This window comes from Stigmatopora nigra, chromosome 17, assembly GCF_051989575.1.
Source record: "Stigmatopora nigra isolate UIUO_SnigA chromosome 17, RoL_Snig_1.1, whole genome shotgun sequence".
NCBI classification, from domain to species: domain Eukaryota; kingdom Metazoa; phylum Chordata; class Actinopteri; order Syngnathiformes; family Syngnathidae; genus Stigmatopora; species Stigmatopora nigra.
Window position 1 is genome coordinate 10,270,001 of NC_135524.1, and position 14,098 is coordinate 10,284,098.

Sequence of the window (14,098 nt, forward strand, 5' to 3'; positions counted from 1 at the left end):
TATTTGATCGTGCTCGTATGGCGCCGCGTGTTTTTGTGGTGGTGGGCAAATAAAAACACGCAAAAAAACTAGGGAGAGCAAGAAAGAAAGAGAAGGGTTTTAAATGGGACAAGGGGAGAGAAAGAGAGCGCGAAGTACTAGAAATAAAGAGAAGGAAGGAGAGAGAGAGAGAGCGAGAGAGAGAGAGAGAGAGAGAGAGAGAGAGAGAGAGAGAGAGAGAGAGAGAGAGAGAGAGAGAGAGAGAGAGAGAGAGAGAGAGAGAGAGAGAGAGAGAGAGAGAGAGAGAGAGAGAGAGAGAGAGAGAGAGAGAGAGAGAGAGAGAGAGAGAGAGAGAGAGAGAGAGAGAGAGAGAGAGAGAGTCAGATGGGGGAGAGAGAGTCGGATTTAGTCGGTGTGTGGCACCTCTGAAAGGCAAATAAAAACGACGCGTGCGTCCGCGCTTTAGTCATATTTAAAGAACTGCTTCACTGTAGTTAGATCAAAATTTTAAACAATCAAAGAAGTGGAGAAACACGCATTATTACAATAATTCGTAGTTATGTATATTCAGTCATTATAAACAAGAATTTTAATGCTATGTAAGATAACACGATTTTTCAAGTGAGAGGCATATTTTCCCTTGCAAAAAGAAAAAATAATCTTTCAACAATTTGGAGGACTCGCAGCTGTTTGAGGTAGGTGCTCTAAAATTGTAAATGACGATAAACGCTATCGCATTTTCATTCATTGTAAAATGCCTGATGAAGTAGAAGACTCAATTTACTCAATTTTATTTCGATAAAACATCTCCTGTTGGATTTTGTCATGGTCGTATCTTCAGGAAGAAAAAAGTATACGGATGTGGAGAGTTAAACACATTTTTTCGTTGTGCAGTAGGCCTAAATATGCAAAAGACCATAAATTCCCCCCAAAATAATTATGATAACAGTGAAAATCATTTAGTAATTGAATGCCATCAATATTTAATTCATACTTATAGTAAAAGTTTTAAAAATATGCGTTTTTCTTTAACGTAATAAAACATCCTGAACAAGAGCGACTACAATTTTCCCATTTAAAATGCATTCTTTGCCGTTTTTGTCCCTCCTTGTTGTCGTTTCATACTCCTACTCCTACTACTACTACCACTACTACTACTACTACTTAATAATAATAATAGTACTAATAATAATATAGAATAATTGAATCCTTTAAAATATTAGAAGAATAATTATGCCGTTGCTATTTTTCCCCCATAACAAATGATCGTGTTTGTTATTTTGTTATGGTTAAACTTCTTTATTGGGTGACAACATTTGCATTATTTTAAAAGAAAATTGTGAAATAATAATGCATGATGCTTCGCTTTTACATTTAGAATTTTAAGGACATGAATATTGAAGCAGACTGGATTTATTCTAATTATGAAAATGGAGGAATGCAGACCAAACAATGCGTGACTACAACGAAATTATTTTCATTAAAAAGTGGCCTAGAGTAAATTAATACTTGCTTGATACTTTTGTAGCTGTAAATATCTAACAATCAAATTTCGGTAATCTTTTATAGATTACATTTTTTAATAATTTCACTGGGAAATCATGAAATATTTACATTATATTCTTATTAATTATTATTTTTGTAATTTTAGAATAAGAATAAAATAAGACCGAGTTGTCTGAATAATCTCATAGTTCTAATTTAATACAACTATCTGATATAACACATAAAAGTGCATGTTGCTTTAAAAAAGATTGAAAGCTTATTTATTTTCTCTCACATTATTAATTTTCTCTAACGTTTTAGTAGTGTTACAATAATATGTATTCTCATTAGCTAGAAAGATACCTCTGATGCTTTTTAGTTTGAACTTGACTTGAGAATTTCTGTACAAGTGCTTTTTAGTGGGTATCCGTTGAATTTAAACCCAAATGCTTACATAGGTACTTGTAGAAGAAGTATTTTTCTGTTTAATTGAAATGGTAATGGATTTTATATGCCTGTATTAATTTCTACAGCAATGTTGTATTTTTCATTTTAATTTACTTTCCAATTCGTATGGTCCCTGTTTGCAGGTTAATTGCGCCAGTATGGACAAGTCTCAACTTTCCAGCCCGAACAACATTATCATGACAAATTCAACAGGCCCCTACCCGGAGGAAGCCCTGACTCCTCCCCGGCCCAGTAACCACCACTCCTCGTCGTCTTTATCTTCGCCCTCACCCTCATCGTCCTCCTCGCCCCTCAAGCCCAACCAGGTCGGCCAGGTGGTCCTGTACGGTGTTCCGATTGTATCGTTGGTCATCGATCACAACGAGAGACTTTGCCTGGCGCAGATTTCCAACACGCTGCTGAAAAACTACAGTTACAACGAGATACATAACCGCCGGGTGGCACTGGGCATCACTTGTGTCCAGTGCACACCCGTCCAATTGGAAATCCTTCGCCGTGCCGGGGCAATGCCCATCTCATCGCGGCGCTGCGGCATGATAACTAAACGGGAGGCAGAGCGCCTTTGCAAATCCTTCTTAGGGGAGAACATGCCTCCCAAACTTCCTGACAACTTTGCCTTTGACGTGAGCCACGAGTGCGCTTGGGGCTGCCGCGGCAACTTCATCCCCGCGCGCTACAATAGTTCACGGGCCAAATGTATAAAGTGCTCCTTCTGCAACATGTACTTCTCACCGAACAAGTTCATCTTTCATTCCCATCGCACGCCGGACGCCAAATACACCCAGCCTGATGCGGCCAACTTCAATTCCTGGCGGCGGCACCTCAAACTTAGCGACAAAGTTCCAGCCGACGAATTAGTTTATGCCTGGGAAGACGTGAAGGCTATGTTCAACGGAGGAAGTCGTAAAAGGGCATTGCCCTCGGCGGGCCACTGTCATTCCATGGGCCCTTTGAAGAGCGTAGGCTCGGTGATTCCTCACATGATGGCAGGCGACATGAATACTCAGAAAAGAGGCCACTATGATGACGAAGACGACCTGGAAGCGGGCCGCTTGTCTCCCCATAAGACGCCGCGTAGCTACCCTGTCATCCCCGTGCCGAGCAAAAGCTTCGGCGTACTCCAAAAGTTTCCCCCCGCGTCGCTTTTCCCCTCGCCGTACCCCTTTCCAGCGTTTGGCCTCTGTCAGCAGAAAAAAGAGGATGGTGAGCTTTCAGCCGGAAACAAAGGAACGGGACTGTCGGGTCTTTTGTGGCCCGGGCGTAAGGATGCTTTTTATCCTCCTTTTTGCATGTTTTGGCCTCCCAGGGCAGCAGGCGGCATCCCTGTGCCGACGTACCTGCAGCCTCAGCCCAGCCTTTCCTCCCTGGCCGACAATAGCTCCCTGAGGCAGGCCTTCCTAGACCTGTCCGACGCCTCCGAAGCCATCAGCGGCAATGGCGTGAGCGCAAACATGACCCCTGCTAATGGAAGCGCTGCAAATAGATCAGCTCTCTTTGACCCCGACTGCTCGACGGTCACCCCTGACCTCCGGCCTGTGACTTCAGAAAACTGGCTCAAACTATTGGACAACTCTACGCTGCAAAGTAGAAAGCCCAGCTACGGCTCGGCCTTCCGCCCTGTCGTTAAGGATGTGGAAAGCATTGCTAAGCTCCACGGCAACGGCGGGGGCGTCAGCAGCGTGACGGACGACGAGTCGGGGGTCGCTACTGCTGGCTCGGACTGTCACCCGCGGCTGTCGCCTGGCAGCAGCTGCAGTTACGGCAGTGAAAGTGGGGGTGAAGGGGATGGGAGAGACACCGAGGAAGATGGAGAGGTGGATGTTGAGTCCTCCAAACAGGAAGAGGAAGAGGGGAGCTTCACAAGGCGGCTCCCACAAACGCAAACCGAACTGTTCCTGCCCACGGTGAGCAACGGCGAAGAACAGGGTCAAATGAGGGGAAGCATGACAACATATCCCTGCGCTTCGCCTCTCTCCTCTTTGGACCCCGTTCGGCAGGAGTCCCCCAGCCTGTCGGCCTCTTCACCCACCAGCTTGCCCCTGCCCAGCTCCAGCCCACCGCGCAGAGAAGAGCCTTCCTACAAAAACGTAAATATCCCCAGGCCACATTGGCTAATTAATGTTTAAACGGTGCTGCAGCAGGCGAGGGTGTGATATGCATTAGCAGATTGATAGGCAGCCCTCCCCTTGTAGGAAGAGTCAGCCCACCCTGAACCCGCCTAATAGACCCTGGCGTATGTGCGGGCTGTTTAACAGCCGCCGAGTGTTTGTCCTCCCAGTTTAACCTCAGCATGTAAGGGCAACTCTAATCTTTAACCTGTTGATGCTTGCATTAACCTGGCTTCTGAGGAGGAGGTAGAAGTGCCCATGGCTGGAGGGATATAGTGCACATATTAAAGTTCACCTTACAGTTACAGAATTTTAATGTGAGCATGACAAATAAATCCCACTGATGATGTATTTAGATAGAGATTTGATACCTAATAAATTACAAACAATCTTCATGCCTTTTTTAATCCTGCTCTTGTAATTGTGATGAATAACATTTGTAATATGCAATAATACATATATGCATATGCAATTCCAGGTGGACAAAAACAGAAATGAAGGACTACCTCCATATGCAACCAAAGACACCATGTCAGGTGTAGAAATTTATAATTTCTAAAACACACGCATATATTTATCACTCAAATATATATATATCTATATATATATATATATATATATATATATATATATATATATATATATATATATATATATATATATATATATATATATATATATATATATATATATATATATATATATATATATATATATATATATATATATATATATATATATATATATATATATATATATATTTGAGTGATTTTATGTGCCTCATTTCTCATTCTCAAGGTTGTGTACTGTCAAACACATTGTTTCACAAAAACACACCCAGAAACATACATTGTGTACACATTTTGACTTTAAGACTTTAAAGCAGCAGCGAGTTAACCATATCGGGTTTTTTTTTTTTAGATGAGGACAAAGAGCAGAACAAGTTCTTCGGGGCAGAGAATGAGTCATCAGCATCAGCACCCGACTACTGGAGAGAAAACTCAGGTAGGATTTTTAGTAATGAAATTCTTGCAGTGCAATGTATTAGTAAGTTAAACATCATAATAAAATTTTACAAATTAAACGATCTTCTTTGCAATTTTTAACATTTAGTCAAATTGACCCGTCAATATTTATATCGGTTTTATCTCTCTGGACTTGACTTAATATAATTTTGGTCAAAAGAGACTATGTAAACAAATTGATTCAAAGAAATAATAATGTAATCAGTTTTTCCTAGATTCATTATTTCCAGTGTTTTGTGACAAGTGAGATGGGAAAAATCCTCAAATTAGATGTAATCGGAATTTAATCTGAAAAAGACTATTTATTTATTATTGCACAGGGCTGTTCAAGCTTACTAAAAAAAATTGAAAGTAAATTAAAATTAGAGCTCCAATATTTCAATAATGATACTTTTTTTGCGGCTTTATATTGGTTTCTATTTGGTGATCTGCCCTGAGATTTCTTTCTTGATTTCTTTTTTAAATGCAAGGTTCAGTGAGAAAAATATATCTAAATGTATTTTTTCTAATTTGAAAAAAAATAACTAAACTAAATCATCATAAAAAAAATTAAATTTCCAAGCATTTATATATACAGTTCAATATAAAAATATTATGTTGAACAATTCAATTCCCATTCAATATTGTCGTCTGACAGATGAATACTATTTGTTTAAACATCTTTTCATGTCTTTTCTTGAATGGAGCTCTTGTGTTGCTTCCTGCTACAATGCGCTAGTGGAGAGAGCAGAGAGAGCTGTGTAAAGCTCCTTAACTGAGTTGTCGCCACAGCTCTTGCTCTTTTGGGTGGGGTGGGGGGTGGGGTTTTATTTTTTTGGGTTACGGGTGGGGGGGATGGGGGGGGGTCGTCATAGTCCAACGAGAAAGCATCAGCTCTGAAATAAGCAGCAGCGCTGGCAGCCTCCTTTCTAGAACAATATCACTGCAGACATACTAATTGCCTTTTTTTCTTCATTCCTCAGCGCTAAAAAACGTTTGCTGTTTTAAAAAGATCACAGCTTATTGCCTTTTTATATCTGTCAGGAATACATTAAAAGTTCTTTATGACATCTGTGCCAACATTTATATCGACCCCCACAAACACACTCTTGCTTCCAGGACATCCCCCCCCCCCCCCCCCCCCCCTCACACACGCACGCACAGTAATGATCCCCGAACATAATGTGTAATGTATTTGGGGAAAATTACACGAAACAAATTAAATGAGACCACCTTTCCCCTGATTGCCAAACGTCTCCCTGGGCATTGGGAAGCTCTGCATGATTAGAAGGCCTGACTCCTTTGAGATCGTAGCCCCCACCCTACTCTCCTTTACCGTCTCCACTGTCTTTAAACTGTCCTTCTGTTTCTAGAGAGAAAAAAAATAATCTAATTTTCCATTTATGTAATGCAAACCGCTTTGGCTTTGACTATTCACGGTTAATTGACTGTCAAACGAGGTTGTTATCCTCAGGCAGTGTCTGCAAATTTGCTTGTCAAATGAGACAGAGAGAGGCGAGAAGAAGGAGAGACGAGACGGGGAACTGCTCTAAATGAGAAGAAAAAGCAAGAGGATATGAAATGACTAAAGGAGACCATTCACATCAAGCATAGATCGCTTCATTATCACATCGGCACAAAATGTTTATAAACCCGCGTTGGAAAATGCCACCTAAATGAGACTTTGACAAACTAGTTTGCGCAAAGTGTTAAATCGACAAATACAGATAATTCGGCCCTTAAATCGCACATACTGATTATCCTCACTCGGCTTAATCCTAACCTGGCTGTCCCTCGGCGAGAAGTGAGACAGACGGGATGAGTTCTGAACCAAATCCAGAAAACAACTGTTCACGGTCCCATTCACACCAAAAGAATAGTTTGGTTAACATTGGACCCTTATTTGGGGATTGTGGGAGGAAAAAAATGACCAGGCAGATGTACTAGACGTCACAAGGACTGAATTCAGAGCTAATACGCAGTGAAAAATATTAGGCCTGTACACTGCGTTTCAAATCGCCCTTGTCTCATTCGCAAATGTATTTTTAGGGTTGGATTCATTTAATAAGGAATAGCACATATTCATGTTCATGAATATATACAGTGTTCCCCCGCTACTTTGCGGTTCAGCTGCCGCGGACTCAGAGCTTCGCAGATTTTTTGGGGAAATAAAAATACAAATATTACATTGAAACAACATATTTTACAGATTTTTTTTGTTATAACATGAATTTCACTCTCTCTACCCGTATTCTATATGGTGTACTGTATACAGGGGGGTAATTTTTTTTAAATAAAAAAAAAGAATTAAAAATAATAATAATATTTTTGGGGGGAATTAAAATCAAATTAGGCATTTTTGAAGAGGAATGCCTACTTCGCGGAAATTCACTAACCGAGGGGACTGTATATGCAAATATGTAAGATTGTAGCTGAGGGCTAATTTCCATGCAATGTAACCAAAAGATTGCAAAGATTTCAAGTGTGGTTTAAAACTGAACCCTACCATTCCAAAATTTACTTCTAGTATTTTGTCTCTTTTTGAGGGATGCCTGTCAAATTCACGCAGGATTGATCAACATTACAGCACGACAACTTATATTTAAAACACTAAATTATTATGTCAACAACACTACAGCTCCCAGAGAGAAGCCAAATGGCTGTTTTTCAAGTCTTATGTTGTAATATTTGAAAAGAAAAATCCTAATATTTCAACCTTAAAAACTGAAATATGACGAACATTAAGTCACATATTAAACTATTACAAAAGTCAACTTGTAATATTAGATTTAAGTGTTGCTTATTTGTACGTATCATAAACCGGAACTTTTTTTGCGTAGTGTTAGGAATTGAAGTAAAGACCGGTTGCCAGCCAAACGTGTTAAATAACAGCTAATTATTATTCAAGGACCTTATTAAATATAACATACAGTTGAAGGTAATTCAATCCCAATGTGTCATTATAGAAGCGTGCATAAAACTTTTTAAAAAATCAAGAATTCCAACAAAAGATTGCCAAATATGGATTAAAAATTGAATAAAAGAAAATAAGACATGAAGTCGTCCGCAAAATGTGACACTGACATCTGCAGGTCAGATGGTGAAATGCAATTCTTTCACAAGAAGTTCATTCATTCATTTTCTCATCTCATTTTCTGAACCACTTTAGTGTCGGAGGGGGGGGGGGGTGGGGGGTGCTGTTCGACCATCCCAGCTGAGTCCGGCTCAGAGGCGGGGGACACTCTCAATTGGTGGCCGGCCAATTGCAAGGCACACGTAAACAGACAACCATGCACACTCACACCCATAACTAGGAGCAATTTAGAATGTCCAATCAGCCTACCATGCATGTTTGTGGAATGTGGGAGGAAATCAGAGTACCAAGAGGAAACCTATGTAGGCTAGGGAAGAGCGTGCAAACTCCACACGGGTGAACCAAACTGGATTTGAACCCAGGACCCTAGACCTGTGAGGCCGACGTGCTACCCACTTGCTCCACCAGGCAGCCACTTCACACAAGTTGAACCAGAGAAATCAACCGACGTTAGTCAGGCTGTGGATAAGATGCCATGGTGCGGTTGAATGACGTACAGGGTGTTTCACAAAGAATGAGCCGATGTCGTGATCAAATATTTCCTGAGTAAATGTATAAATCAATGCGACCTGGCTGATGAGTGGTTGCATGTGTTCTGGGGCTGCATGCATTTTCTCCGGGTACTCCGGTATCCTCCCACATTATAAAGACATGGTAGGGGAGCCCCACTTTGTGCCCGAAGTTAGTTGGGATAGGCTCCAGCACCCCCTTATGATCCTTATGAAGATGAGCGGTTCACAAAATGAATAAATGAATGAATGTATGAATCAAATTGAGGGAGTCAGTGTACAAAAGATAACATTTCCTGGTTTTTTATCACAGTCACATGATGCTGTCAGGATATAACATCACATGACAACAGCAATCAATTCAATTGATCCAGATGTGCTTCAATGTGTCTGGGAAGAATTCTTATGTCGTATTCATGTTCTTGCTAGTTGACTGTTAATAGAATACTTGAATTAAAAGTTTGATATTTTTTGCTATTTTTCCTTCAAAAAATATTTAAACATGAAATAAGATACTCCGGTTTCCTCCCACATTCCAAAGACATGCATGGTAGACTGAATGGACACTCTAAATTGCCCCTAGGTGTGTGTGTGAACGTGAATGGTTGTTTGTCTCCTTGTGCTCTGTGATTGGCTGGCCAGCAATTCAGGGTCTCCCCCGCCTCTGGCCCGAAGGAATCTGGGATAGGCACCAGAACCCCCACAACCCTAGTGAGGAAAAGCGGTTCAGAAAATGAGATGAGATGAGAAATAGAGTCAATCTTTTGGAATCACCCAGAATATTTAAAACTATGTTTGTTCTTGTTTTTCAGGGGATCAAAACCAAGGGCCTGCTTCTCCTATGCAGCTGAAGAAAGATTTAGAGAATATGGAGAGAGGTACACAAAGACATCCTGACTCTCGCTCATTTCCTAAAATTGCGATATCATTAATTTGAAATGGCATACAAATCCGAAAGCTATATATAAGTGTGTGTGTTTTTAACACCCCTACAGAAGAGCTCCAGAAGGTACTTTTGGAGCAGATCGACTTCAGGAGGAGACTGGAGCAAGAATTTCATGCTTTGAAGGGAACCTCCCCATTTCCTGTCTTCCGTGAGTACTTCTTCCTCATGTCACATTTCACCAGTGGCGGTCCGGGCATTTCCTAGTAACCCCATCAGCAAAAACTATTTTATGGCTATAAGACCTCTACTGCAGCTACAGCTGCGACACATACAAAATATCAATAATAACCTCGTACAATTGAAGTACAATTGAAATATTATTTAGGAATATCGCCATATTTTACTCACCGAAAATCCTTTTTGACAGTACACGATATCCATCCTTCTTTCTTCCTTCTTTTTTATCGCCATCACAGCTAATGCTGAAAGTCGAGCCTGTCCTGTTGTATTTCTGGCATACATTTTTATTCGATTTAGTGCTGAAAAAGTTTGTACCCGGTTGTTACAGGCTTGCTTGCTTTGCAGTTGTCTGAACATTCTTAATGATGTCCAGCTTTTTTTTCTTGAAAAGTCTGTCTTGAAAATGGCTTTAAATCAACAATATATTTGCTTGTGCAGCTCGATTCAGATACAGTTTGGTAGCTCTGAGTAGTCCACTCCAACTCTAGCGATGACGTATTCTTACGCCAGTGACAAGGCATTGTGGTGTTGCCAACTCGAAATCTGATTGGTAAAAGCAACAGTCTTATCGACGATTGTTCAATGCAACAGAGCCTGCAGAACTGGTTGTGAAGGCCTTGAGGCAGATTGCTCTGACCCTGGCAACAAATAATGGCTGAAATGTGATTGGTTAAATGCTTCAACATGAAAACACATCTGGAAGCAGTGCAACCAGGGGGAAAAGCAACGAAAGGAAGCAAACAGAAAATTTGAATAAATGGACGAAATATAATTAACATCAGTCTGTGATTCAGATATTTCTTAGGCCAGCAGAGAAGGCCTTCAAGGCCCCGACGGCACACCAATGCATTTAACATAATGGCGCTGTACTGATTTCTCAAAGGATCGCCATAATCATTTCAGATAATTTCCAAGACCAGATGAAAAGAGAGCTTGCCTACAGAGACGAGATGGTTCAACATTTACATATGGTAAGGGAATCCAGAACATTTAGAGGACTGTGGTCTTTAATGTATATAAAATCACCCTCAAGTATACTAATAATTGTCTAACTTTGGTTTCTTTCAGATTCCTTACGGAAACATTATTAGAAAAGAAAAGATCGCCCATCTTAATAAATAGCTAAAAGGTACAGTAGTTAAATTCTTATTATTCTGCTCAATACTAGAAAAGATATGGGCAATCTTACATTTTAATTTCATAAAATTACCATAAAATACATTAAGTGAGATCCAATTAGTGATTGAAAATCTGTTTGATTTACATTGTTGTCATTTTTTAACAACATGAACTTGGAATCAATTTATCCCATATTAATTTTATTGAGTGTCACCCCAAGGTTACAAATGGGAAAACCGACGGTATAATGTAGCACATAAACGGCATTAATACTCAATGGTAATGTTTTCCTCCTATTGTTGCAGGGTGAAAAGTCTCATTTGGCAATTGAAGAATTCTGCCAAACTCTAAGCCCAACCCCTTTCCAAATTTTGATCATCCACATGGAAAAAAACCAAAACAAATTTAAAGTCTAATACAGACATTCCTTTGGATTCTTTACACCTGACATGATTGAAAACAAGTTGATGAACTCAGGTGAACATCAACTACCCAACTCAAAGGGACCTTTTGTGAATTTACCAGGTGAATTTAAAGACTAAGTTTAAGGTTAAACTACCTGATTTTTTCTTATTTTATTTTATTTTTTAAGGATACTAAGAGTCGGATTTGGCAGGAAACTGTTGTTCAAAGTTTTTATCTGCTGCTGTAAATAAATATAGTGGGTGGAGTTGGCCCTTATGCTAATATATAGTAGTTGTTGTAGTTAAAATTTTTATTGCTTTAATAATAGTTAACAGCACATCAACCATCAATACTGTGAACATTGTCATCACACAGGAAATTTTACTTTGAAAAATACAATTTACGCACTGTATTCTGCAGATAAGTATCCTGTAACCTTTGCTACAAAAATCCACAGGTGTTTTCTTGAAGAAAAAAAAAGTTTAAAAAAGGAAAGACATGTAAGAATACATTAATTTCAGGAATACCCTGAATCAAACATGGGCAATGATTAGCGGGCTGCCTTTGCAATGAGTTTGTAGTGTCTACAGATGCTGAATAAATATTACATACTCTATTGAATTAGTCAACTATCCCAACAAAACTGCACATAATGTTCTATGTCATGGTCTGTTTAAATGTGTGTTTTTCTTTTCCTTTTCATTGGCTTATGTGGGCCTAGACCCTGACTTTAAGAATATGATTATTATAGATTCATTTGACAATGCTGCCTATTGTATCTCATAAAATGTAAAATAAAACCGTAACCATGTTTCTATAGGAAAAACCAAATAAATGGATAAAGTTATCATTTACTGGGGAAAATATTAAAATTATAAACTACAGATGTATTTAAAAGACATGGTCCTATTCGTGTTGATTTTACTCTATGTGTAAATTAAAAGACTTTACATGTTTACTAGTTGGATTATTTTTATTCATTCATTAATGCACTTCAAGTTATAGGTGAACCAAATTTCAAAACAATTATTGTCAAAAAACCCACACACAATCAAACATAGAAAGCTCGTTTTAAAGGAATACATCACTGAATGTTTGTTTTGCTCATTTCTTAAATTCATATTTTGACAATGTAATGTATTCACGATGACAGTGGTCAATTAACAAAACTAGTTTTCTACAAAATGTTCTGGTCATTTATGGCTCCTGTCCCTTATCTGTGATTGTAGAAAGAGACATTGTCAGCATCGCGTTTATACTCTCGTCTAAGGGGGTCAAACTCATTTCACATCGTGGGCCACATTCAACCCCTAGGTAGACGTCGTGGGCCGGACCAATGAAATTATAGCAAACTTAGCTATAAATAACCAAAATATCATGTATTTCTTTTGTTTGGGTGTAAAGAAGCACAAGAACATTGTGAAATGTAACTTGAAATGTATTGAACATCACTTTTACAAAACATTTCACAAAATTGCAAAAACTTTAGCAAGTGTTGTTGAAAATTATAGTAATTTACTTTATGATTAAATGAGACATATAATGAAAAACTACGATCAGATACAGCTCATTGGATGTAAACACCCACAAGTGCTACAATGGGAAAGTCAAAGGAGCTCAGCATGGATCTAAAAAAGTGAGTTCTTGAATTGAACATGTCAGGAATGTCTTTTGGAGCAATTTTAAAGCAGCTGCAGGGCCCAAGAGCAACAGTGCAAAATATTGTTTGTAAATATAAAGTGCCTGGCACTCTTTTGTCAAGATTCAACTGAGAATAACCAAAAAGCAGATCTGCCCAGAATTAGAATTTCGAGCAAATAATTATCTCTTGATACGAGAATATTTTCGAGATCCGAGAAAGCCAGGTGGCCAAGACGAGAGGTTGTTTATCATTGTAGCATCTATTTCCTGTAAAACAGATATCTACAAGCACTGGGCGGAGTGTTGCATTTTTTTCAGTGTTTTTTTTCTGTCACTCTGCGCGAATGCCGGAGCGATAGCTAATACGAGGAGTATTGTATATTACTTCTCGTTGGCTGCTCATAAGAACATCAGGGGCACTCACTGGCTCTCTCCCCGCAACTCCTAGTGTAATATCTCTGGTCGCAACTACCTATTTGTATTGTCTCCGCGAGCACTGTATTTTCCCCCCCTTAGCATGTTAATTCCCATTCGCGGAGCGATCACTAATTCAAGATTACTTCTCGTTGGCAAGTGGTCGTGTGTTATCCTATTGTGAGGACATTTGTGTGGTTCATTTTCGGAATATTTTGGAGTGCATACAACAGCAAACAGCCCATCGATAGCAAACGTTGGAGGCGGGGCAAAGAGCCAACCCAGGAGAAGGTATAAAAATGTAAAACAAAATTAGAATTAAGTTTAGTGTAAGGTTAGATTAACCTTATTTTTGAGTGCGTCTGCATCGTAATCAAAGTTCATTTAAATTTGTTTATGTTATATTACGATTTACCACTGCAAAAGTTTGAAACATAGAGTGGCATGCCAGTGAAATAAAGGTTTTTCTCAACCTGAGAAGGTGGTCGGATGGCAAACGCCTTCTTTCCTGGGATTCATACTGTTGTCACATTAGCGATGCCACCAAGAAGGAATTGAAGAAGCTCCATATTGATGTGGCCGTATTTCTAGGAGGCTGCGCCAAATTTATACAGGCCCCCGAGATCTACCTGAAGGCTCCATTCAAGGCAAAGTCCAAAAGTTCTACGACAACTGGATGTTGCACGGCGAGAAGAGCTACACTAAATTCGGAAACATGCGAGCACCAACCGCTCTCGACGGTTTGA

General features: G+C 39.5%; 1 protein-coding gene across 1 annotated transcript; it reads left to right on the forward strand.

Annotated features, from left to right (window-relative positions):
- The first annotated feature begins 424 nt into the window (after positions 1-424).
- skor2 (SKI family transcriptional corepressor 2) lies at positions 425-12,255 on the forward strand. The gene is made up of 9 exons (XM_077737988.1): positions 425-674; positions 2,055-4,019; positions 4,519-4,576; positions 4,962-5,045; positions 9,460-9,525; positions 9,643-9,741; positions 10,677-10,744; positions 10,842-10,902; positions 11,198-12,255. The coding sequence occupies exons 2-8, from the start codon at positions 2,070-2,072 to the stop codon at positions 10,893-10,895; spliced, it is 2,379 nt and encodes a 792-aa protein (XP_077594114.1). The 5' UTR covers positions 425-674; positions 2,055-2,069; the 3' UTR covers positions 10,896-10,902; positions 11,198-12,255.
- Positions 12,256-14,098: the final 1,843 nt, after the last annotated feature.

Excerpts from the sequence above, each read along its gene's own strand:
- skor2 (XM_077737988.1), top strand. The coding sequence starts at position 2,070 with ATGGACAAGTCTCAACTTTCCAGCCCGAACAACATTATCATGACAAAT. Across the intron at positions 4,020-4,518 it reads AAGAGCCTTCCTACAAAAAC|GTGGACAAAAACAGAAATGA; the intron begins GTAAATATCCCC and ends ATGCAATTCCAG. Across the intron at positions 9,526-9,642 it reads TTTAGAGAATATGGAGAGAG|AAGAGCTCCAGAAGGTACTT; the intron begins GTACACAAAGAC and ends ACACCCCTACAG.